At 51.3% G+C, this 23,926-nt stretch overlaps 12 protein-coding genes across 12 annotated transcripts; 8 read left to right on the top strand and 4 right to left on the bottom strand.

Moving 5' to 3' along the window:
- Positions 1 to 621: 621 nt before the first annotated feature.
- Positions 622 to 1,337, bottom strand: BJY04DRAFT_31952 (uncharacterized protein). Its single transcript, XM_073720127.1, has one exon. The coding sequence runs from the start codon at positions 1,227 to 1,229 to the stop codon at positions 705 to 707; it is 525 nt and encodes a 174-aa protein (XP_073572841.1). The 5' UTR covers positions 1,230 to 1,337; the 3' UTR covers positions 622 to 704.
- A 651-nt stretch (positions 1,338 to 1,988) lies between these two features.
- Positions 1,989 to 3,164, bottom strand: BJY04DRAFT_31881 (succinate dehydrogenase cytochrome b560 subunit). Its single transcript, XM_073720126.1, has 3 exons — positions 3,028 to 3,164; positions 2,882 to 2,972; positions 1,989 to 2,730 (listed from the first exon to the last, which is right to left on the bottom strand). Exons 1-3 carry the CDS (start codon positions 3,065 to 3,067, stop codon positions 2,295 to 2,297), a joined length of 567 nt encoding a protein of 188 aa, XP_073572840.1. The 5' UTR covers positions 3,068 to 3,164; the 3' UTR covers positions 1,989 to 2,294.
- A 1,000-nt stretch (positions 3,165 to 4,164) lies between these two features.
- BJY04DRAFT_216740 (uncharacterized protein) lies at positions 4,165 to 5,445 on the top strand (the record flags this gene model as incomplete). The annotated part of the gene is made up of 6 exons (XM_073715847.1): positions 4,165 to 4,237; positions 4,320 to 4,349; positions 4,408 to 4,535; positions 4,587 to 4,695; positions 4,754 to 4,988; positions 5,049 to 5,445. The coding sequence occupies 6 exons, from the start codon at positions 4,165 to 4,167 to the stop codon at positions 5,443 to 5,445; spliced, it is 972 nt and encodes a 323-aa protein (XP_073572839.1).
- Positions 5,446 to 5,918: 473 nt separating this feature from the next.
- Positions 5,919 to 7,821, top strand: BJY04DRAFT_31868 (cation diffusion facilitator family transporter). The gene is made up of 2 exons (XM_073720124.1): positions 5,919 to 7,072; positions 7,125 to 7,821. Exons 1-2 carry the CDS (start codon positions 6,223 to 6,225, stop codon positions 7,784 to 7,786), a joined length of 1,512 nt encoding a protein of 503 aa, XP_073572838.1. The 5' UTR covers positions 5,919 to 6,222; the 3' UTR covers positions 7,787 to 7,821.
- On the bottom strand, positions 7,822 to 8,252 carry BJY04DRAFT_31869 (uncharacterized protein). The gene has a single exon (XM_073720125.1). The coding sequence runs from the start codon at positions 8,147 to 8,149 to the stop codon at positions 7,856 to 7,858; it is 294 nt and encodes a 97-aa protein (XP_073572837.1). The 5' UTR covers positions 8,150 to 8,252; the 3' UTR covers positions 7,822 to 7,855.
- A 659-nt stretch (positions 8,253 to 8,911) lies between these two features.
- On the top strand, positions 8,912 to 10,696 carry BJY04DRAFT_206640 (xylulokinase; the record flags this gene model as incomplete). Its single annotated transcript, XM_073713738.1, has 2 exons — positions 8,912 to 9,412; positions 9,464 to 10,696. 2 exons carry the CDS (start codon positions 8,912 to 8,914, stop codon positions 10,694 to 10,696), a joined length of 1,734 nt encoding a protein of 577 aa, XP_073572836.1.
- Positions 10,697 to 12,563: 1,867 nt separating this feature from the next.
- BJY04DRAFT_185564 (ankyrin repeat domain-containing protein) lies at positions 12,564 to 14,510 on the top strand. The gene is made up of 2 exons (XM_073710790.1): positions 12,564 to 13,840; positions 13,899 to 14,510. Exon 1 carries the CDS (start codon positions 13,197 to 13,199, stop codon positions 13,758 to 13,760), a length of 564 nt encoding a protein of 187 aa, XP_073572834.1. The 5' UTR covers positions 12,564 to 13,196; the 3' UTR covers positions 13,761 to 13,840; positions 13,899 to 14,510.
- On the top strand, positions 12,771 to 13,070 carry BJY04DRAFT_216737 (uncharacterized protein; the record flags this gene model as incomplete). Its single annotated transcript, XM_073715846.1, has 1 exon — positions 12,771 to 13,070. The coding sequence occupies one exon, from the start codon at positions 12,771 to 12,773 to the stop codon at positions 13,068 to 13,070; it is 300 nt and encodes a 99-aa protein (XP_073572835.1).
- A 1,290-nt stretch (positions 14,511 to 15,800) lies between the features above and the next one.
- BJY04DRAFT_185559 (uncharacterized protein) lies at positions 15,801 to 16,601 on the bottom strand. Its single transcript, XM_073710789.1, has one exon. It carries the CDS (start codon positions 16,573 to 16,575, stop codon positions 16,006 to 16,008), a length of 570 nt encoding a protein of 189 aa, XP_073572833.1. The 5' UTR covers positions 16,576 to 16,601; the 3' UTR covers positions 15,801 to 16,005.
- A 1,224-nt stretch (positions 16,602 to 17,825) lies between these two features.
- Positions 17,826 to 21,715, top strand: BJY04DRAFT_226810 (Ran GTPase-binding protein LOS1). Its single transcript, XM_073718499.1, has 4 exons — positions 17,826 to 18,119; positions 18,337 to 20,947; positions 20,995 to 21,449; positions 21,511 to 21,715. The coding sequence occupies exons 1-4, from the start codon at positions 18,108 to 18,110 to the stop codon at positions 21,535 to 21,537; spliced, it is 3,105 nt and encodes a 1,034-aa protein (XP_073572832.1). The 5' UTR covers positions 17,826 to 18,107; the 3' UTR covers positions 21,538 to 21,715.
- BJY04DRAFT_31840 (uncharacterized protein) lies at positions 21,586 to 22,006 on the top strand. The gene has a single exon (XM_073720123.1). The coding sequence runs from the start codon at positions 21,679 to 21,681 to the stop codon at positions 21,919 to 21,921; it is 243 nt and encodes an 80-aa protein (XP_073572831.1). The 5' UTR covers positions 21,586 to 21,678; the 3' UTR covers positions 21,922 to 22,006.
- Positions 22,007 to 22,026: 20 nt separating this feature from the next.
- BJY04DRAFT_31813 (phosphatase PAP2 family protein) lies at positions 22,027 to 23,926 on the top strand. The gene is made up of 3 exons (XM_073720121.1): positions 22,027 to 22,675; positions 22,735 to 22,970; positions 23,015 to 23,926. The coding sequence occupies exons 1-3, from the start codon at positions 22,432 to 22,434 to the stop codon at positions 23,714 to 23,716; spliced, it is 1,182 nt and encodes a 393-aa protein (XP_073572830.1). The 5' UTR covers positions 22,027 to 22,431; the 3' UTR covers positions 23,717 to 23,926.

The raw sequence follows: 23,926 nt of genomic DNA, 5'->3' as shown, positions 1-23,926 counted from the left end.
CTTTCCGATGATTTTTTTGTTGCGGTTGCCGACAGCTCTTGCACCGTCAATTATCCGTGAACAAACTATGAAAAAGGCGTCAGATCAGATTGGTCAGAACTGATCTTCAACGGAGGTAGCTGTACCTAAGCCCTACTCACCGATAGGAAACCTGTACAGGGCTCTGCTATACCCGTTGTGCGACCCAAGAAGAGGAGCGATACGCTTCATGAAACCTTCCGCGTGTCCGTGTTGCTTGCAACGCGCAGCAACCTGAAGAGTCTGTGTTGTGCAGAAGCTTCCTTTCCGCCGTCAAAAAGTTGCAACTGCTCGAGCATCTGCTCCATTTTCTCGGAGGACCACCGCTCAAGAACCAGAACAGGGGTTGATCGGTTGGTGATCGGATGGAAAAAGCAAACCTCAGTCTGAAGGAGTCGAGAACCTGGGCCACACGGAGATTTGACATGGATCTGTAAGATACCCTAGGCAGTTGTGGATCTTGCAGGTTTCTGATGAGTCTTGCTTGAGACGGAGCATCTGAGTTCGAGGCTCGCCTCATTATCGAGAGTCCGTGCACTAGGCTGACGGCGAATTGAAGGCGGGCGAAGCTCTTTAAGTAGCCATAGGACGATACGGCTGTATCAAAGCGCAGTACAGAAACGGGATGAGGTAGATAGCGAGCTATGAGCTAGTGACTGGGACAGAAGTGTGGTTTCGGATATAGTTCAAAGAGAAAATCCATGCCCAACGGGTTGAACTTGCGGATTGTTCGCGGAAGAGTTCTCGTCAAAGAAACAGCTGGTTGGCCAGAAATTTTTATGATGACCACGTATGAACCAACCAGGTAAATCTTTTAGGAAATTTTCTGCAGCAAACCGGTAGACTCCCAGAAGCGTGGTGGCACTGATCAAGCGTCTGCATGTCTGGGTGACAGCGGTCAGACAAGACAACCGTCTAACCGTGCATAATGCAAGAGTGGAAAGCCCCTGTGGCAATGCATTGTGCAGTCCCCGATAAAGGGAAAAATGACCTTGTTGTATATGGGCAAAGTCGGCCGGGAGTAAGCACTCTGTCTGACCTCGGGACTCTATACAACTTGCCTTCCGTCGGGCCCTTGCAGGAGAGGAGAAGATGGCTTCCATCCAACGCCATCTAGAAAGCCCGAATGAGTGATTGCCATATCCACGCGGTTCCTTCCCGTCAATCGGATCCAGTAGTTCTGGCGGTGTACAACTTGTCTCAGGGGGCATTCTCTCTTGGGATCGTAGCTGGTCTCGAAACCTGGGAGTTTAAATAGGCGGTTAGGCTGATGGTAGAGAAAGCAGTTTCAAGATCAGTGTGAAGTCTGTTTTTCGTTTTGATCCTTAATTTCGCGTCGCAAAAGTCACTCTCATTGTACATTGACCCTAGCCCGCGTCAATATTTTCTCTCAAAATTCGCCGAAGACAGTCTTTACTCCGCATTGTGGCTTTAGAATCAATCAAGATGACTTCACCCATCGTGCACTGCATCTGTTTCGACGCTGCTTTGGAATACAATCCGAGAGCACCACGTACCCGCGAGGACGACTTCACGATGAAGGACTGCTCTGTACAAGACCCACCATCACCTCGACCGTTCCCACCGAACCCTCCTCCAAGCCCAGCCTAAATGCATGCCATCTGCAATCTAGGACTCAACTCGGGCAAAACGATCATAGGTAGGGTCTTTATGGTTGAATGCCGGATGACAGACTGACATGTCTCGCTTAGAGTAACCGAAGCATATCAACGGCCGTCTATACAACGATAATATAAAGCGTGGGCGAGCGACATCGACTTTAGTGCCATCTCGACAATGGTTAATCTGAGAAAATGCGGGATGAGGGGCGGATTATAGACTGTGCGAGGAATGATCTTAGACTGTTGCGGAGGAAGCAAGAATGGGCGATTAGAGACGGCACGAGCTGGTTCATTTGCCTGTTATTTCACTAGTTTTATGTCAGCAATCAAATAGCCATCCCTCCCAGACCATCCGCAAACCAAGCAAAAAGGTTCGCCTTAACTGCCGACGAGCAAATATCGTAAGATGAATCGTGTCCAAGCCTCTGTCGGTATCGAATACCTTCTCTTTTCCAAAATGTCAACCCTTTTCGTAATCTGCAACGAAGCTTTTCCTAGAGACACCCTACGCCTCAAAATGCTCTGAGTGAGCGAGCATCGCATCTGACAAAAAACAAAAGGATTTTCATTCAAATCAGTCCTCAAACGACCTGTATAAAATATATTGCAAGAAAGATTTTAAAAAGCAGAACTCAGAGGTATGGCACAGGAAAATCACAGCAGAGCAAGGAAAAGAGCGCTAGCAACGCTCAAGCCAACAACAGTCCAGCCGGTCTGGATGACCTGCTTGTTGGTAATACCACGGCCGGTATCCCACATCAAGTGGCGAAGGCCGTTAAGGGAGTGGAAGGTGAAGGGCAGGGCGAAAAAGCTCTTGATGCCGACTTTCGCGACGATGGGAAGGGTAGCGAAAGCGGCAGCGATGGAGGCGGACTCGAGGTGCCAGCCGAGCAGCGGCGAAGCGAGGTAGGCAGTCGCGAAGAGGTATAGAGGGCCAGAGAGGATAAGACCGGTAATACGGTTAAGACCACTGAGGTACCAGGTAATCTGGGGACGGTAGATGGTAAGGTGGGGAGCGACGGGACGCCTCAGGCGCTGCTCAGCGAGGATCTTGGTGGGATCTGAGGTTTTTGTGCTGGTAACGTTGTGTCTGCCCAGGTGTTAGCTCTGGTCCTCTAGCATGCTGTTGCGTATCGTCGGTTTCCGGTGCAAGGGATTCGGCGCATGACGTAGAGATCGGAGCCATTGCCAACATGCATCCACCGAGATACCACCATATGAAGCTTCGAAAACCCTCTCACCTTGTCTGAATGTTCCTTCCCATGGCAACGGCGGCGGGGGAGGCGGCGTTCATGAGAGACCACCGCATGGCATAGGGCTGCTGGACGGCAACTGGAAGAAGTTAGAAGCGCCAATTGCCGGGATCGCGATTGTTGGAGGTACGTACGCCGTCGCAGCGACTGCTGGGCAACCTTCTGAGAAATCATGACTATTTTGCTGGACCAGAACAACGACAAGGGAGCTGAAATCCACACGCGAGCTTGAAGGTCGTCGTCGTGAAGAAAGTGGCCTTGAATTCCCGAGCCTCTTCGTAACGGCTCGGAATCACGGGATGGACAACCTCGGGTTTAGCTTAGGTCACGAGACTCCGCTTGTTGCTGTCCTCGACCAATCATGACAGATGTATTTACCATACGGGAGATTGTTCTTCCACTCCATCACAGACCTTTTCTTTTGCTGCTCTTTTTCTTTTCTCTTTTCTTTTCTTCCCCAAGGGACTCAGCCCACGTTGTCTACCATCCGGGATGATGTTGACGTGCCCAGCGTGGCCTCACTGATTTCGGCATTCTGTCGCGATCGCAGAGGTCAATGAGTTTCCTGAGAGGAAATTTATCCCGTCGTTAATCGCCCAGTTCTTTCTTTCCATGAAAGGAAAGGGTTTCATATCAGGGTCACATATCGTTTGTAGAATCTCTTGTAGACAAGTAACATGATGCCGTGCTCTGTGTCTGAAGGCGTCTAAACGGTCTGACAAGAGCTGCAGCCAGCAATGGAATGACGGGTTCTCGTCCCGGGCGCGCCAAAGGTGTACACAGGCGACGGCTCATATCTGATCTGACCCTGGTAACACCATATGCCGGCAAGCATCTGCTATGGGCTGAGGGTTCGTTTCCAAGGCTTCTTGGTTAGAATCTTTCAGAGCGAGCAATCTCTCGAAAGCTTGTAAATCTTCTGTTGGATAAACCTTTCGTATTATTATTACTGGTCTGCTTCCGTGAGCTCTTTGGGATGTATACCAATCTTCCCGTTGTCTGTTTATGCTTTGAGAGGCAGTTTCCTCACTGGAGACGGATACAATCATGCAAATTGAATGATCGGGTTGCGCAACATGGCACGCCTCGGTTCCATCTGAACCACCTGGGCAGCTGATCTGAGCGACGAAGCTAGACTGTATTCCCAGTCCTCTTCTCGACTGACTAGCATACCTACATGCTGGATACCACAACCGTCTCTTACTGCCCGATGCTCTGGGGTATCCATCAGCTCACCACTTTGCAACATACCCTCTCCTGTGTTGATTATTATGGCGAGCCAAACCAGACTTGACCTCCTCCGTCAGAGGACAATCGTGGATTGCGACACATTGGATGAACAGGGTAAGCTATTTCAACCGAAGCCTTGTAGACCAGTGTTGTCGTCGTGTAGATGACTATGAACACGGATTCTGATCATTCACAGTTGTCAGAGACCTTGGGCCTTTTCAGGACTGTACCTCCAATCAAGTACGTGGTATGAGTTCGCCTGGAATCCATGGCTAATATACTAGGCTATTGCCTGTGGAGAGCTCTCAAGCCAGAACATACCGGGCTCATTCAAGCCTCCATATCTGATGCAGAATTTCTCGCTCCTCGCTTCACAGGAATCGAGGCCTTGGAGTTGGCTGTAGAGGTAGCGGTATGAAGTTTGTCCCATGGAGGGTTGGAAGGAGACTGACCAACGACACAGACGGCCAGACTGGCATTGAAGATCGTCCCTCTCATCACCGGTTATGTCCATATTCAGACGAACCCTTATAACGCTTATTCGACTGGGAAGACAGTTGCGAATGCCTTCAGTGAGTTCCGACTCTGTTAAATGAGCCAGATGTCATTGAACCAATCCTATTTTTCCAGGGATCATTTTTCAAATATTCCGTAACTTGGATCCCGCTGTTGAGGCTACTCGGATCTGTGTTAAGATACCGAGTACCTGGGAGGGGCTGATGGCATGCAAAATCCTCGAAACAGCAGGAGTTCGCACACTAGCCACAACTCTCTTCGCATTCGCGCAGGCCGCTCTGGCTGCTGAAGCTGGCTGCACCTATATCGCGCCATATGTAAACCAGCTCAAGGTTCATTTCGAGCTGGGGTAGGTCAAGCAAGTCATAGTCTCTATCAGTATCGGGAGCTTTTACTGACTTGCCTGAAGATTTGTAGACCGGCAAAAGCTGCTCCCACTCTGTGTCTCCATCCAGAGGTACTACGAGGCTATCGGATCCAGGACCCAAGTTGTTTCTGCCAGCTTGACATCAACTGATGAGATTTTTGCCCTAGCTGGCGTTCATCATATCACGGAAGCCCCTTTCCTGCCGCAACAGCTTTCCTCGCCTACTTTGATTCCAGTGGCTCTTTCTCTTCTTGATTCTGATCTACCGACAGCATCCTGCAAGGCAATTTCGTATATGAACAGAGAGTCTGAGTACCGGCTAGCATTTAGTCGCGCGGAACGCGGAGGGAGCGAAGGAAAGCTCACACAGGCCATCAACATCTTTTGTGAGATGCAGGATAATCTGATTGCGCTCTTCAAGGCGGCGTCATGCCAGTGAATCAACGAGGACATGAGCACATAAGGACATGAGCACATGAGCAAGGATTAGTACGAACTGCTCTAAGCGAATAAAATCTAATGAATTCGTTATGCATCGGCTGAAATACCTGTGAATATTAACCAGTGGTTTGCTTTGCTTACCCCGAATCCTTGAGGGCTCGACTCCGAGCTCGGAGCCTACGTCATCGCATTGAATGCTAAAGTGGCCAGGATGATACACAGAGTATCATGGATAATGATTGCTGGGATCTGAAGCAATTGACGAGAGCTATTTTCGGATCCAATCAAGTCCAAAGTATCAATCTGATAAGATCAAGAGGACACGCAATGTAAGAAACTTAGAAAGTGCAAAGCTGAACGCGCGGAGCCGGTCGGGAGTCGAAGCCCACCCGAACCGACAAAAATGCAGGCAGTCTGGCGTGAGCAGTCAGTCAGCGCATGTCGGGTTTTCTCTGCCGGATTAGTAGTTTGGAGATTCATATACGAAGAGGACCAGTCAACTTCACCTGATTTCAATTCACTCACACACTCTCTAAAAATCTCCCCTCACTTCTGCTCACTCTGTGCATTGCACCGGAACCCCGGACTCGACAGCATTATCGACGTGATGGGCCAGTTTCGTTTGCTGGAGAATTACATTGTGCGCCGTGACGAATCCGAGCTTGCGGATTACTAGTTTGATTATTTATTGCTTCCAAGGTTCCCCTGAGAGGCATTAGTGAAGCTTGAATCCCTGGCAGCGGTGGTTGAGCCGTAAGGTCGCCGTTTGGGGGAGATGCCGCTGACGCAGCCCCTGTGGTGGAGGGCCCATCCAGCACCACCAGCTCAAGCTTCACTTCTCCTCCGTCGTTCCATCTTGAGGAGCCGACCCCGTTCGACTCGTCCTCTGCTTGCGCGTTCGCCCTGTCAGTCTCGTGTCTTGCGCACAACAGCCACGTCGCTCCTTCGTCCCAAAAGTTCATATTCACCGACCTGTTCCCTCCCTTTGTCCTCCAATGTCCGCGTCCGTCCTCTTCCGCCATTATCCTTGTTGACCAATTCTACAACCTCCGCCGCGATCCCCACCACACTTCCGCTCATGGCGACACAGACAAGAGACCACGGTGGCCATGGCCACCACCACCACCATCATGGTGGAAATGCCTATCTGACCTCGACGAATAAAGACGACGCCGGCGTCCGGATCACCCGCCTTGGCCTGGTTGCGAATCTTGTAATGGCCATTGGAAAGTTTGTCGGTGGTTATTTCTTTCATTCGCAGGCTCTCATTGCGGACGCCTATCATGCCCTGACAGATCTGGTCTCCGACTTCCTCACCCTTGGTACTGTTGCCTGGTCATTGAAGCCCCCTAGCGAACGATTCCCGAACGGTTATGGAAAGATTGAGAGTATTGGTGCGCTGGGAGTAAGCGGGCTTCTCCTTTGCGGAGGTGTATTTATGGGTTTGAATGCCGGACAGGTATTACTGGGCCAATTCTTCCCAGATGCAGCGCATGCGATCTCTCATTTGGATCTGGGTCACAGCCACTCGCACAGTCACGGAGCCGATGTTCTTGGGCCTAGTATTCACGCAGCCTGGCTTGCGGCCGGCTCCATTGTGGTGAAGGAGTGGCTCTATCATGCTAGTGAGTTTGTCGTTCTCTTTCTTAAAACATCCGCTGACCGAAATCCCCACAGCAATGAAGGTTGCCACTGAACGCAAATCGTCCGTGCTCGCTTCGAACGCTATCCACCACCGAGTCGACTCTCTTACAAGCATTGTCGCGTTGTTTACCATTGGTGGGAGCTATCTCTTCCAGGACGCCTCTTGGCTGGATCCCGTGGGCGGCCTGCTCATCTCGCTGATGGTCATCAAGGCCGGATGGGGAAACACCCGCACCTCGCTTCTCGAACTGGCTGATACGACCGTGGATGATGATATCAGGGCCTCCGTACAGAAGGCAGCAGCCAAGGCCCTTGCCGTCATCAACGAAGGAGATGTGGTCAAGATAAGGGATGTGCAAGGCATGAAGTCGGGGCAGAATTACCTCATGGACGTCGAGCTAGCCGTCCCGGGTGTATGGTCTGTCCAGCGCTCTCGTGAAATTGAAGAAAAAGTTCGAGCGACTGTTGGGTCTACCGTTCGCGGCGTCAAGCGAGTCAAGATTCGATTCATTCCTCTTGAGCAGGAGAACCTGGACTTTTCCGAGGAATTCATTGCACCTGAAGTTACCAGCCAGGCCAACCCAGAGCCCGAGGAGAGCCTTGAAGAAGAGGCGCACCACGATCACGATCACGATCACGATCATGGGCACGACCACAAGCACGACCATGAGAGCAGTGCCCGAAAGAGGCGTTGAACCGTGAGCAAAACAAAAGCCAATGAATGGAACTCCATTCTCTGTATTCGTTACCGCGTTCCAATTCTTTCACTTCAGGTCCTGTTGTATTTTGACCCCCGAATCACCGAGGGCTTGGAAACCTTGATACCCCAAGTTCTTGTACAACATGGCACCCGCCCAGAATAGAAGCTTCAAGGCTGGTGCGAACATTGGTTGGATAAAGCACTTTTCGTTCCGAGGTTGCGTGATCGATGGTACCTCACTTAGAATGGCCCAGGAGAAGGGCAGAAGCTCGCAGCCTTGAGCCTGAGCTCGCGCAAAGAGCAGCGCGAGGTCACTGTTACAATATACCAGGATAGGATGGACCGGGCATGTGCACATTATCTACATCAGCATACAAGCAAAATTTCCAAATCAAAACCTCTTGAACAAGGATTAGGATCTAGATTCTAGAATAGTTCTGCAACAGTAGTGCACCAAACCGCTGGATCTCGGTTGAATTGCCAGCGGAGCTTCTGGTGGATGAATCCAGACCCCAATTTAACCGGGGAAATTCCCGGTGGGATGCCACTCGATCACCTGGACAATGCAATTGCCTGAGTCCGGAGGAGATTGGTATATGGATGGCAATTGCAAGATGGGATACTGTGTTCTATCAAAAGAATCCCAATCCATCCAGGCACACAACATGGCGGTGGTTTACGTAGGCTTTACCTCAGAAGGGTCCTCGGTGGGTGACATCAGCCGGGGATCACCCCGCGGTTCTCTTTGCCAACGCCGAACGGCCCTACACGATGGAGATGGAGCTGATCTTTGGCTAATTGGTCTATAGGGCGCCACTCGGTGAGTATCTGGATGTGATAATCATTATTTTAACTTACAAAAGAATAATAAAATTCAACCTTGTCATGGGGCAGTCTCCTCCGGTATAAAGCTTCGCTATCCCACCGCCACTGCGAAGGAGCTTGCATGCATTTCTTTTCTGCTCCTCTTTTTACCGAGCATTTTCTCTCTCAGCTTTCTAGACTTTAGACTTATCTCGAAACTGCATACCTTCGACTTATTACACACGATTCGTTGACTACGAGCTCTGAAGCTCGCGACCACTCACCCCTCACCCCGCAAAACCGCCCGACCACCACAATGTCCACCTCCGGCCCTCTCTACATCGGGTTCGACCTCTCCACCCAGCAGCTCAAGGGCATCGTCGTAAACTCCGACCTGAAGGTCGTCTTCCTCTCCATTTTCGACTTCGATGCCCACTCCAAAGGTTTTCCCATCAAGAAAGGTGTCATTACAAACGAAGTCGAGCATGAAGTGGTTGCGCCCGTTGCGCTATGGCTGCAAGCCCTCGACAGCGTTCTGGCCGACCTGAAGAAGCAAGGCCTCGATTTTAGCTTGGTCCGTGGAATTTCTGGCGCGGGGCAGCAGCATGGTAGTGTTTATTGGGGCGAGGATGCGGAGAAGTTGTTGAAGGGCCTGGATGCGCAGAAGGGGCTGGAGGAGCAGCTGGCCGGGGCGTTTTCGCACCCGTATAGTCCGAACTGGCAGGATGCGAGTACGCAGAAGGAGTGTGATGAGTTTGATGAGAAGCTTGGAGGGGTTGAGCAGCTTGCGGAGGCAACGGGGAGCAAGGCGCATCATGTAAGTCTGCCCTCAATTGAATTGATTACAGGGATGCTAACGAAGTTATAGAGGTTCACAGGCCCCCAGATTCTCCGATTCCAGAGAAAGTACCCCGACGTGTATAAGAAGACCTCTCGGATTTCGCTTGTCTCCTCCTTCCTCGCCTCTCTCTTCCTCGGCCACATTGCTCCCTTCGATATCTCTGACGTCTGCGGCATGAACCTCTGGAACATCCACAACGGCGCGTACGACGAGGAACTCCTGAAGTTCTGCGCCGGCCCTCACGGCGTTGACGACCTCCGCCGTAAGCTCGGCGATGTCCCTGAAGACGGCGGCATTGACCTAGGCAAGGTCCACCCATACTTCACCTCCCGCTACGGCTTCAGCCCCGAATGCACAATCATCCCATCTACCGGCGACAACCCAGCAACCATCCTCGCCCTACCCCTCCGTCCCTCTGACGCAATGGTCTCCCTAGGAACCTCAACAACCTTCCTAATGTCCACCCCTAGCTACAAACCCGACCCAGCAACCCACTTCTTCAACCACCCCACAACCCCAGGACTATACATGTTCATGCTCTGCTACAAAAACGGCGGCCTAGCCCGCGAACACATCCGCGACGCAATCAACAAGGCCCAAAACGACGACCACCCCTCAAACCCCTGGGTCAACTTCGACAAAATCGCCCTCGACACTCCCCCGCTAGGCCAAAAATCCCCATCCGACCCCATGAAACTAGGCCTTTTCTTCCCCCGTCCGGAAATCGTCCCGAACCTGCCCCCTGGTCAATGGCGGTACACCTATAACCCAGACACAAACACCCTGACCAGATTATCTGACAATGATTCCCAATGGACCGAACCCACCGACTCTGCCCGCGCAATCATCGAATCCCAACTCCTCTCCCTCCGCCTTCGCTCCCGCGGCCTCACCACACCCCCGAACCCAAGCCTCCCCGCCCAGCCGCGCAGGGTCTACCTCGTCGGCGGCGGGTCAAAGAACAAGACCATCGCCAAGATCGCGGGTGAAATCCTCGGTGGCTCCGAGGGCGTATATAAGCTCGAAATCGGCGATAATGCATGCGCACTAGGCGCAGCGTACAAGGCTGTTTGGGCGCTGGAGCGCAAACAAAATGAAACATTCGAGGAGTTGATCGGAAAGAGGTGGAGAGAGGAAGAGTTCGTCGAGAGGATTGCAGACGGGTATCAGGAGGAGGCGTTTGAGAAGTACGGACGGGCAGTAGAGGGATTCGAGAAGATGGAACTGGAAGTGTTGAAGGAGGTTGAGGAGAAGAAATGAAATCAACAAACACAGGTGCGAAGATTTGATCGTTAACTGATATAGAGCCGCTATGCACATTTGAATCGAAACACCCTTATTATAATACCTTTAGACACCCAAACTCCCCGTCTCAATGAATATCATCTCATCTTATCTCATCTCACGTCGTAACCCACGGCTCCCTTTTGATCATCACCTCGCCCGGCCCTAACCCGCGCTCCTCTTTAAATTTTATAATATGCCCGTTCGAACTCTTATCATTGCGGTTATTTCTGTACGAAAGATGCGGCTTTTCCTTCTCCTTCTCCTTATCGCTCTTTCCACTCCCACTGCTCCGCACCGAACCAGCCGATAAACTGGGCGTCCGGGGCCTCCTCAGCGGCGCAGGCTGGTTGGTTCTTCGAGACCCATTTCTAAGATTCTTCTTAGACTCCGTTACCGATTAGGATGTTCAGAAATGTATACAGTACCTCAAAGGCCTCGTCTGCCTCCCCGGCTTCCCCTCAGGGGTCTTGGTCAATACAGGCGGGATGGCTAGACTCCAGGATGGATCGTAGGAGAGATGGGAGAAGGGGTTGCGGAGGATTATGGGGAAGGGGAACATTGACAGGCTTTCTGTGGAGATCCTCAAGAGATTCCAGGGCTGGTAAATCCTAGATCTCATTTAGGTAGGGTAGGTAGAGCTGGAGCTGGAGAGAGCTAGGTAGGAGTTAAGGTTGGGTATGCGGGAAGCGGGGCTTGGTGGTGTTGAAGTATGGATAGCCGGGGGTGGCTGGACCACGCCATTACCTATACTTGGACTCGGAGCGTTTGCTATCTGTGGGTTGTTAATGGTTGCGTTAATGTGAGGCTGCTTACTTATGCTGGAGTTATTATTGGGGGTATGTTCTTCGTGTCGTGTCCTGGTTTAGAGACTCACTACCGTATCCTCTTACCAGGAGCCGTGATAATGAGTTATATATATATTGATCTGTATATTGTCCTCTCGATCCATGTTCCAAGCTTCCAAGTCCTTATTCCTCGCAATTAATACAAATCCAGTCCTGCTGGAACGGCGTCATCTCCACATGTTTGCCCTCTCCAACCTTGGCTTATACTCCATGATATTATAACTCGTGTCGTGGTGCTGGACTGACACGTCACACCTGCCCACTTCCACCCACCAGAGTACTGCAGTATTCCCGCCAGTATCGTATACTACTTACTACAACTGAAGCCTTGAGGCATTAACAACTAGTAACAAGGGTATTGTATACTTGAGAAACCGCCAAGGTCTCTACGTGGCAAAACCATTGCTTATTCTGCACTGCTTGACGAAGCGGGGAAACATGCTGCATACAGAGTACACGCTAGAGGAGAGGTTGTATGTATAGGGTAGGCTTGAGTCTAATAGGGTCATGACTTCTCCGGACTGAAGCATTGCAACTCTGGAGCTGGAGTTTAGATTAAATAGCTAGTCAGGTGTGTCGTTCCTTGACTTGACTGATCAAGTCCGCAGTCTATTTGTTTGTGGTGCAGAATGAATATAGATGTTAGGCTTTACTTCAGCTGAGTTTGAGTTGAGTTTGTTGGAATGCGTGGCCTACTGCCTTGAGCCCGCCCATGGGTCCGAATACTCTATTCTTATCTGAAAATGGGATTTGCCGAGCTTATTCTGGAGCTCCTTGGGGAGTCTGGGGCTTGAGATCAGGTTCCTTCGCTGTAAGGGTGATCTTCGATTCTCATGATCATGATCTATTCTTCTCTATGTTTATTGCAGGTGAGTTGAGGCAACTGGATATGTGGGCTTGGATTGTGTACATAGATAAGACCTAATGATGTTCTAGGTATCTCCCTTGATATACCAATCAATATCACTATCGAGCCTTGAAAGGACATGATCAAGTTCGCAAAGAAGTGTTCGGACCTATTTATCTCTATATTTTGAGTCCGAGCCTCACGAGATTGTGCCTAGCTTCCTACTACCTAAGCCACCAAGAATACGAGCCTCAATCATTCTCACCACTTACCGTATAAGTACCCAGGCAGCAGTCCCCTATTAGAGACATACCATCAATTAATCATCAAGAAGAGAGAGGAAAATTCACCCAAAATGTCGCCTACACTTACACTCCTCTCCCTTCCCCTTGAAGTCCTCCTCGCTATAACCTCGACACTCCCAACCCAAGGTGACATTAGCGCTTTATCTTGCACATGCCACTACCTGCATACCATTCTCTCAGAACCTCTACTATCATTTCACATCAAGCACCACAAAAGCTCCGCACTGCAATACGCCGCCTCAACCGGCAACCTCCCACTTACCCGAAGACTACTTGACCTCGGCGCTGACGTCGAAGCGACAGGCGAAGAGGACAATGAAGCGCAAGGGACGCCTCTCTACCTCGCATAATAAGCCGGACCCGCGGATATAGTTTCGTTTCTTCTCTCCAACGGCGCAGATCCCGAGGCTGAACTCGTAGATGGACGGACGCCATTATTCCATGCCGCTGCGGGTGGCCATAAAAGTATAGTGCGCATGTTGTTAGAACGGCCAGAGGTAAATCCGAATGGAGGACGAGCAAGCCCGGGTAGAGCGCACGCCCAGCTTGGCCCGACGCTATTTGCAGAGGCCTGCCATCGGGGCCATATAGGTGGGACGCGGATATTTCTTGCGCTCCAGAATCCGCGGCTGGATGTGACGCTGGGCGGGTGGAACACGAATCCGCAACTATTGGCAATCTGGAGCGGGGATATAGCGGTCGTGAGGACTTTGCTGGAGGATGAAAGGTCGAGATTTGAAGTCAACTACTATGACACGGAGCAGCATACGACGATGTTGATGTGGGCTATCCAGATGGGGTGGGAGGAGATGGTCAAGTTGTTGTTGGAGAAAGGGGCAGATCCAAATTATGGGAATTTGAGCTATGCGGCGTCGGCTCGGACAACAATATCGGATAGCGTGGAGTGTTTGAAGCTGTTGCTTGCCCTTGACGGCGTAGATGTGAATCGCCTGGACAGCAGAGGGACGAGTGGGCTGTTGCATGTTGTATTGGTGGGAGTGAGAAGATATCAAAGGCCCTGTTGCAGACGCCAGGCGTGAATCTGCTTGGAAAGAATAGCGAGGGTCGAAATGCACTCATGGTGGCTATTGACGCGGCGAGGATAGGTATGCTAAAGGTGCTATTGGCTGATGAGCGAATTCCCTTGGATGAGGAAGATAATGGAGGGCGAAACGCACTGGGATGGGCAGCTTGAAAAAGGGGATGAAGAGGTGTTGGAGGTGCTCGAGAAAGCTGGGGTGAGTTGGGCTTCAGTTGACCCCTTCGGCCGCACGCCGCTCTGTTGAGCAAAAGCGCCAGAGGTTGCTTCTTTCCTACTACAGAAGGGCGTCGAGGTGGACTCTAGGGACCACAAAGGTCGCACCCCGCTGTCTTGGGCTGCGCAACATGGTTCCCCTCAAACAGTGGCTTTTCTCACTGTCTTAGGAGCAAAGGTTGAATCTCAAGACCAGAATGGTTGGATACCCCTTTTCCACACACTCCGATTCTCCAGAAACAAGCCTTTTGACTTCCTCCTCGAGCATGGGGCCGATCCAAACCGGAGAGACCATGCAGGTTGCACATCATTGCTCATTGCCGCAAAGTATTCGTGGTTTCCATTAGGACGGCCGCACATTGTCAACGCATTGTAGGGGAAGGGAGTGGAGCTGAACGTGAGAGACCAAGATGGTCGAACGCCACTGTCATGGGCTACTGGCTTTGCCAATTGCGAGATAGTGAAACTTCTTCTCGAAAGAGAGGGGATTGACAGAGACACCGTGGACAACCAGGAACGGTCAGCTGCGTGGTGGGCTGATCATATGGAGGGTGAGGATTATGAGGATAAGGAAGAAGACGCGATTCGGGAGACAAAAGCACTGTTGAAGGAGTGAGGAGGAGCCCTAAAAGACACTCTAAGTCAGAATCATTCCCTAGTAGAATGGATGTCTAATGAGCTCAAGGCTCGTCTAGTCACCTCTAGAGATGGTTATGGCCTGGATATCGCCAAACTTCGTGGAATCTGCGGTGAGCATAGAATTGCATCAAGACCTCCCAGACGGCACAGCAGTGAGACCAAGGGTACAGCCGATTGTGCACTTTTACAATGAGACAAAGGGTGTGATTCAGGCGTTTGTTGTTGGTGTACTCAAAAAAAGGTGATCTATACCCGTCTGTTACTGGGGGCTCTACACGACCTTTCCAGCAGACACTGTCTTCCAAGCCTGTTTACTCTCTCGCTTAGAGTCGACTTGTCGCCCATGTGCAAACCAGGAGCCCTGTGACGCGCTGCTTGGCCATGTTGGTGTCTTGTCGCGTCAGTTGATGTGACGATGTGAAATGCTTCTGCCTGCTGCAGGATAGACCCTGCCCAGCCATGCCCCCTCACCCGAGACCCTGGCACGAGTCAGTCAGTCAAGCCTCATGCAGCGCAACAGGCAGCAAGATAACACTCCGAGAGCCTTGAATAGATCAGAATGTGGCACACCCGAAGGATGCCACCCTGCAGGGTCCGAACTACCTCCCGTGCACCAACCACAGAGTTCGCTCCAGGGTCCCGTCTGCGCCTGCGCCAATGCTTGGAAATAGAGTTATATTTAGTGACCAACCTTAAGTTATATTTCCCGAGTGACAGGGGATTATTACTAGCTGTTCCTGAGATAAAGTTCTGAGGGCTGCTGCAGGGTCTGTGGCAGTGTAGGTAGGCAGACGGATAACCGAAACCTGTCGAGTGAGGGTTCGGCGTTCTAGTACTTCTGGACCCTGCTTTTTGTTATTCGACCCCAGGATATCTCGGTTCCTAGACGGAGTCTCTGGCTGCTTTGTCCGAGACATGGCGTAGGTGGAGCTGGACCCTGATTTTGATATCACACCGCAGCTGAAGCCATCTATGCAAACATACAGCCACAAAATGAGGATCTGGAGAGCCTGTAGATAGTCTAGGAAATGTCACGAGGGCTGGGAAGTGAATGCCTGTGGCTGCTGTAATTGACTGCTAGCGCCCAGGGAGCCGAAATAGGGCCTTGGGGAGAAAGGGTCATCAAGCGCACTGGGTCGACAGACCTCCAGACTCCTTGGCTTGAAGGGTCTCGTGTTCCGCCTCCGCTATGTTATGCCAGTTCGTTTTGTTGCTGGTTGGGGCTGAGTCCTACCGGCGCAATGAACCGGTTGATGATGTTGATGGCATAACTGCGAGAGTAAAGTGAAGGAATAACACAACATACACCAGAGCCCGAGTATAAAAGCCTGCTTCAATCCCACTCAATCTTCTCCCCATCAACAGCAATACTCTCAAAACAAAACAACTTACTAGTCTCTCGTTAACTTAACGAAGCAATGCTTCTCTCCTCTCTTTTGGCCGTTGCTGGTCTCTCCCTCATCAATGTCGGAGTACCAGTCAACGCCCGTGTTACCCAGCCTTCCGCGGTTGGAAGCCTCCTCCATGGTCGTGAGGCCTGCGCTCCTGGCAGCGTCTTCTGCGTGAGGTCTGCTCGCGCTGACGATGATGATGACTGGGACGACCACGATGATCATGATGATGATTGGGATGATGATGACGATGATGATCACGTTGTTGTCCCCGGTCCTGCCTCGGTTGCCACTACGACGACCTCCTCCGTCGTACCGACTGTTCCTGTCCCTGTTCCTGTGCCGACTGCCGTCCATGGACATGATGATGATTGGGATGATGACTGGGATGACGATGGAATTCACGATGATGATGACGACGATGATGACAACGATGGCATCTGGGACAGCGACGATGACGACGATGATAATGATGGCATCTGGGACGATGATGATGATGACCACTGGGATGATGATCACCACGACGACGACTGGGATGATGACTGGGACGATGATGGAATCCACGACCATGATGATGACGACGATGATAATGATGGCATCTGGGACAACGACGATGACGATGATGATAACGATGGAATTTGGGATGATGATGACGATGACCACCATGTCCCTATTCCCGTTCCTGTCGTCCCTACCACCACCACCACCTCGACCTGGGTTCCTATTACTACTACCACATCAACTTGGGTTCCTACTACAACTTCAACCCGGACCTCAACGTCGGCTCCCACTCCGAGCACCTTCACCCAGACCACAACCTTCACTCGTCCTCCTCCCACCCAGACTCCTGTCAACGTCTCCCCTGACGACTTCCACGGCGATGACCCCCATGAGGATGCCGCCGGCATGGTTTCTGTGAAGAATAGCGCCGCGGCAATGTGGGTGCTCGGATTGGTTGGTGGTGTCTTCTTGCTGCAGTAGGGGATTGGATATACAGCTTAGGGTGGCCATGGTGCGGCGGACACTGGTGCGGCGGATATGGACCTGTTGCAGGTTTTGACAGATAATGATGGATAATGATCGGTTATAGGGCCTGATCAAGGGATAGCTCGAGAATTAGCAAGCTAGCTTGTGAGATTCGTCACTGCGAGAGTCTAGTCGATCCTTTCAATTCAGACTCATATATGTCAAGTCGTTCTTGATGGTATCAAATCAGGTAGCAGTAGCAGTGCTTCGAGGACTGAGCGGGTCTTTCAATGCCATCGAGCCCCTTAATGAACCCTTGGGGAAGTCTAGCAAGAGATCAGTAAGAGCAATTGGTCGGCACTCCGCCCTGGAGCAAACTACCCTATTAGGGATTGGTACTGGGCGTTGTTTTGACATAATTCAACAAAGGCCCGGGCATCGCACTGGGAGTTATTGATTTCGGTTCTGCGACTTGAGGCGTAGTATGGCCGCCTAGTCTTGAGCTGCTTGTAGGATACTCAACATCGCAGGTTCCGTCACTTCGAGCAATACCTTCAACCTTGTCAGACGTTGTGATGATGACGATGAATGCGGCCCTGACTCAGGCAGGATATTTTATACTCCGAGGTGCCTGAGGCTGAAGGCAGCGATCTACCCTTTTAGGCGGACCCAAACGTGCATCACACAACGTCAAAAATCGAGCAAAAATCTAGGTTGGAAGCTCAACGACCGTGGGGAAAATATCCTAATTGTATTTATGAACTTTCCGAGCTAGATCAGACCGGAAACAACTCTCGAATCAACAGTCTCAGTGTCTTTGGGAGACTGGAGGCCTTGTTGGTCGAAGCAAAGGCGCCGAAAGCACCGCCCAACGGGTCACCGTCACTCAAACTCGACCTTTCAACCAACTTTCTTTTCATGCCTCTCCCTCTGTATTTCTCGCTGTCCAAACAAACAAACAAGCCATGATCCAATAGACCTTTTTCTTCTCTTAATGTTATGACCATCTGCCGCTGTACAGAATATCCCTTTCTCTACGCTTGATCCCAGCCACTTTTCGCTCCCCTCGTGATATTTTTTGCTTTCCGGGGTCGCTCAAAGACTCTGAAGGCAACCCCCCCCCCGGCCGGTCGACGATGGAAGAGCAGGTAAGGACCGTTTGATCCTCTACGGAGCTTGTCTCTAGATTCCTTCAATTCCGACACATCCTCTCCCCCAACAATGGCAGCAAAGGACAGAAAACATTTGAGATTTCAACCCCGCTGTCTCCGATCTTCCCCTCGTGTGCCCCTCTTTGCCAGTGACGACGCATCTCGACATTTCCACCCACTTACCAACAAATCTGACTGAACTCTGATTACCTAGGTAGCAAATGCTATAGAAATCGCCGGGAACCCTACCTCCGACGCTACCCTCAAAAACCAAGCTTTCGACTACCTAAACCAGCTCCGCTCCGATCCCTCAGGCTGGCAAGTCTGCCTTGCCCTTTTCACCAAGGTCCCGCCGCAGTCTCACATCGTCCGCCATGTGTCGTTGGAGGTGGTCAACAGCGCCGCCCAGGCGGGGTTGATTGACCCGCAAGCGCTGGGATACGTCCGGGATGGGTTGATGGGATACGTGCGCCAGATGGTTGGCGGTGAAAATGCAAACCCGGACCCCCCGAATATCCAGAACAAAATCGCTCAGACCATCACTTTCCTGTTTTCTGCGCTGTACGGTAACGGATGGGAGACGTTCTTCGACGACCTACTCAGCCTCACGCATAAGTCGCCGGCCAGCACGACGCGGGACAATCCGCTCGGCATCATCTTCTACCTTCGCGTGATCAACTCTATCCATGATGAAATTGGTGATGTGCTGGTGTCACGCTCTCGCGTAGAGCAAGACCGGGCAAACGCGCTGAAAGACTTGATTCGAGTGAGGGACATGGAGAAGATCGCCAACTCTTGGCAGGAAATATTGTCGCAGTGGATGGATGGCAACGACGTTATCGTTGAGATGTCTCTTAAGGCGGTTGGAAGCTGGGTGAGCTGGATCGATATTGGATTGGTGGTAAACCAGACCATGCTCGACCTGCTCTTCCAGCAGCTAGGCCGGGCGCAAAAAGCCGATCTCCGCGAGGGAGAGGACAAGATTCGGGATGCGGCGGTGGATGTATTTACGGAGATCATCAGCAAGAAGATGAAGCCGGAAGACAAGATCGATATGATTGCCTTCTTGAACCTCGAGAACGTGGTGGCCCAGATCTCCTCCAGCCCTCCGCTCTTCGCCAACCGATTCACCTCCAAATACGATACCGATCTTGCGGAGACTGTTGCAAAGCTCGTTAATACCACCGTCGTTGATATTGTTCGAGTCTTAGAAAATGATACGGTGACGGCACAGTGCCGGGAGAAAGCCAACGGGCTTTTGCAGGCTTTTCTTCCTCATATTCTCCGGTACTTCTCTGACGAGTACGACGAAGTCTGCTCGACTATCATTCCATGCGTCAGCGACTTGCTTTCGTACTTGCGCAAGGTCGCCAAAATAAATCCTTCCCTTGCTTCTCAACACTCGTCCATCCTCCTCCCGATTCTCAAGGCAATTATCTCCAAGATGCGATACGATGAGACTGCTTCCTGGGGCGATGAAGACGACCAGACTGACGAGGCCGAATTCCAGGAGCTCCGCAAACGCCTTGGGACCCTCCAGCAGATTGTCGCCTCGATTGATGAGACACTATACATGGAAGCAGTGTCGGAACTCGTTGGGGCCACGTTTGAAAACATGCGTCAGCCCGGAGCTCAACTCGACTGGCGAGATCTGGACCTTGCTTTGCACGAGATGTACTTGTTCGGTGAACCCGCTGTTAAAAGCGGTAAGGGTGGAAGCCTATACACTAAAGGACAGCCAAACAATGCATGTGCGGAGAGGTTAATCGAGATGATGCTGCGGATGGTGGAATCAGACATCCGGTCTTTCACCCACCCAGCGACTCAATCACAGTACATGGAGATTGTCGTTCGCTACAGTTCCTTTCTCCAGCATCACACCCACCTGATTCCCGGCGTGCTAGAGAATTTCCTCCAGCTTGCGCACCATCCGATGAAGAAGGTTAAGACTCGAGCGTGGTACCTATTCCAGCGCTTAGTTAAGCAACTGCGCGTCTATCTTGACAATGTCGCTCATACTGTTGTTGAGGCACTGAGTGATTTACTTGTCATTCAGGCTGAGTTGCCTTCTGAGAATTCTGACGGGGACGAGATGTCATCAGAGGACCACGAGGGCTCCGCCGACGCCGTCTTCAACAGCCAACTCTATCTTTTCGAAGCGGTCGGCTCTATCTGTTCCATTCCCAACACGCCAGCAAACAAACAGGTTCTCTACGCGCAGTCCGTGCTCTCGCCTGTATTTGTTGACATGGAAAAGAACCTCGGTCCGGCGAAGTCGGGCGATGAGCGAGCTATTCTTCAAATACACCATGATATCATGGCCCTGGGCACACTGGCAAGGGGCTTCTCGGACTGGATGCCGGGGACTACCTCCCCAACAGGGCAACTCCCGGCGCCAGAAGTTTCCGAGGCGTTTGCCCAGGTTTCAGAGGCCACACTCGTGGCTCTGGAATCGCTCAAGGGATCTTTTAACGTTCGGACGGCTTCTCGATTTGCTTTCTCTCGACTCATCGGTGTTCTCGGTGCTCGGATCCTGCCCCAGCTGCCGCGCTGGATTGACGGCCTGCTTACTCAGACTTCAACGCGAGATGAGATGGCTTTGTTCTTGCGTCTGCTCGACCAAGTAATCTTCGGCTTCAAGGGCGAGATATACAACATTCTCGATGCGCTGTTGACCCCATTCCTGCAGCGGGTGTTTGCTGGCATAGCAGATCCGATACAGGGTACCGACGACGAGATCCATCTAGCGGAGTTGAAGCGGGAGTACCTCAATTTCTTGCTAGCGGTGCTCAACAATGAACTGGGCGCTGTGATCATCAGCGAGCGTAAGTCTTGCCCTTCTTCAGACCTAGCTCTATTTAACAATTTCCAGGAAACCAGCCCATCTTTGACACGGTCATTACGACAATCGAACACTTCGCGAAAGATGTCGAGGACTTTACAACTGCTAAAATGGCGTTTACAGTACTGGCTCGGATGGGCAGCTCTTGGGGTGGACCGGACATCGCCCCATTAGCTCCGAATGGAGCTGATGCTACACAAGTGGCGCTCCCAGGCTTCGGTCAGTTCATGATTACGCGCTTTTCTCCGCTGTGCTGGGCGCTCCCGGCAACCCCGTCTTTCAACTCGAAAGACCCATATGCGAAGCAGGTTCTCGCGGAGGCAGGAGCTTTGCAACGGACAATCTACAGCAAAACGGGGACGGAATATCTTGAGTACCTCCGAGATCGCGAGTTGCCGGGAATGGGTATGGGAGGAGATCTTGTAGAGGAGTACGTGGGAACTTTGAGTCAGTTAGACTTGAAGGCATTCCGGCAGTTCTTTCCAGTACGTCAACCAACACTCCCAAGCCTTTCACAAGATGGATAGAGTGCTAACGAACCTGCAGACATTTATCCAACGATTGAGCGCATGAACATTCTCGTCATCTATACATACCATACCGTGTTCTCCTACTTCCCAAATATCCCATTCTATTTCCAATTCCCTTGGTTTATTTCCACCTCTACCATTCTGTTCCAATCCTCTTAACTAGATATCCCCTCGGCTTGATTTGATGACTGATGTATGTTTTCCCACGATTCGACTCCCTTCCCTTCCTCACCCTCACCATGTCGGTGGTCTATATGTTACGTTTACCATGTTTGTCTTATTGCCATATCTCGCTTCTCATGAATACACGGGACTCAGCACTTGGGATAAAAGGTATATAGTTGCGAGGCATTTGCATGACCTGGGCGTTGCCTTTGTGCAGAGTATTACAGATTCCTCTAGCATAACAAGGGAGAAAATGAAATAAAAGAAAGATCAGCGAGAGGTATAAGTACTGAAGTGAAGTAGAGGTCTAAGATAAAGCTTGACTCCCCAGGTACCCGGTGCAGAGGAGACAGAAAGGCAACGCAATCGTTGTTGTACAAGTGACGAGGTATTCAGGGGAGGTCTTGACCAATGGTTGCCCAGTTCGGAGCGCTCGGATGCAGGCTGGCCTATGCTGGACACAAAGACAGCTAGCTCACTTCTTTTTTTGGGCTTTGGGGATCTTTGGGCGGATCTGCAGGGAGTTGGTGCTGTTGTCCGATACGGAAACTGGTCGTTTGACCTCGGGAGTTATGAACCATGGCTAAGGGATGGGATCATGGTGTTTTGCCAGAGATGGATTTGCGAAGAAGGTCGGTGGATAGATAGCTACGCGTCTATCAGTTCTTAATCTTCAGAGGATATTTTGACAAGCGAATTCTCTCCTTCAACCCGCAGTGGCTATGTCTGTTATTTGAGACAAAGAGGGACACAAGAAAGCCCAGGGGGACCAATGCAGCGTGATGACGGCAGCTGCGCCCTCCCTTCCCTTCATCTCTTCACTTCATCTCAGTTCTTATACCGCTGGCCTCCTCAGACAGCCTTGTTGTCTTGTATTCTTTCTTTTCTTTCCTGGTCAGCCTACTCTTACTCTTATGCTTTCCTATCTCAGCACTCTTGCTGTGCATTCTCTCTTTCCTGCGACCTCGTCTATTTCTACATCATGGGGGTGTTCAAGAACTTCCTTGAACCTGGAGGTTTGCGCCCAACTTCCTCGCACGCTGGGGGTAATGGCTGCTAATGTTCTGTTTCCCAGCCATCGCTGCTATCTTTACCGCAACGACCCTCTATAATCGCCGCCGCCGTCGTATCGCAAGAGCTTCCAACAGCCCAACCGTTGAATCGCCGCTGCTCCCTGATGCAGACGACGTGAAATCAATAGAGGAGGAATACGCGATCAGGTTCGCCGGAAACAGCCTAACAATCCAGTCTTGCATCCTCGCGCGCTTCCCATTCTTGATAGAGATTTGGTATTGGTTGTTGATATATTGGGTATGTGATACCTCTCGAAGGACGCCTCGTCTCACATCTCGCAGATCTACCAAGGCCTGCGCGCCGTCTCCGCACGAGCAATTAGCGGGCACGATGACATATTCGCAAGAGCCGAGTATCACGCCCTCCAAATCCTCTCCTTAGAACACTTCTTCCACATCGACGTCGAGTTGGCAGTCCAGAAACTCGTCCTCGTCAATGCGCCCTGGATCATGCCTTTTCTAGCACGCGTGTACTACTCGCACATCCTAATCGGCGTCCTCTTCTTCGTATACAGCTACACCTCCATGAAGCGCGACAAGTTCCAGGCGATTCGCCGGACCCTGGCACTTGAAAACGTCATCGCCTTTACCATCATAACCCTCTGGCGCTGTACATCTCCTCGTCTTCTTCCGGCAGAATACGGCTTCATCGATGTGCTTCACAGCAACCACGGTGGCTCCGCCTGGACGCAGAACAAATTCCAGCTCACTATTGCGGCAATGCCGTCTCTGCATTTCGGAAATTCGGTATTCATAGCGCTGTGTCTGATCAAATTTAGCTCTCATTGGTACCTGCGGCTAATCGCGCCGCTGTGGCCGATGCTCATGATGTTCACGATCGTCGCGACGGCGAATCACTTTGTCCTTGATGCTGTGGTTGGTGCGTGTGTGGTGCTTGTTGCATATCGGTATAATGGAGTCATGTTGGGGTTGTTGCCGCTGGAGAGGTTTTTGTTTAGGCTGTTACGCTTGGAGAAGCCCTAGATGTATTATCACGAGATCAATATTGAAGGTCATGATGGATGGAACTGATGTGATGAATTCGTAGAGTCAGTAAACATGTAAGTTAGTCACGTGTCGAAAGGAGCGGAGCGCTTTTCCGGCTTCATGGGCACACGACCTCGACCTATCGACTTATATGTTCGTATATCGTTGATCTAAGAGCTTGACGTGATACTGTGAGATGTAGACTTA

Source organism: Aspergillus karnatakaensis (genome assembly GCF_047715665.1).
Source record: "Aspergillus karnatakaensis strain CBS 102800 unplaced genomic scaffold BJY04scaffold_16, whole genome shotgun sequence".
In the NCBI taxonomy this organism is placed as follows: domain Eukaryota; kingdom Fungi; phylum Ascomycota; class Eurotiomycetes; order Eurotiales; family Aspergillaceae; genus Aspergillus; species Aspergillus karnatakaensis.
The sequence above is the reverse complement of the archived record's forward strand: the minus strand, read 5'-3'. Positions and strand labels throughout refer to the sequence as shown.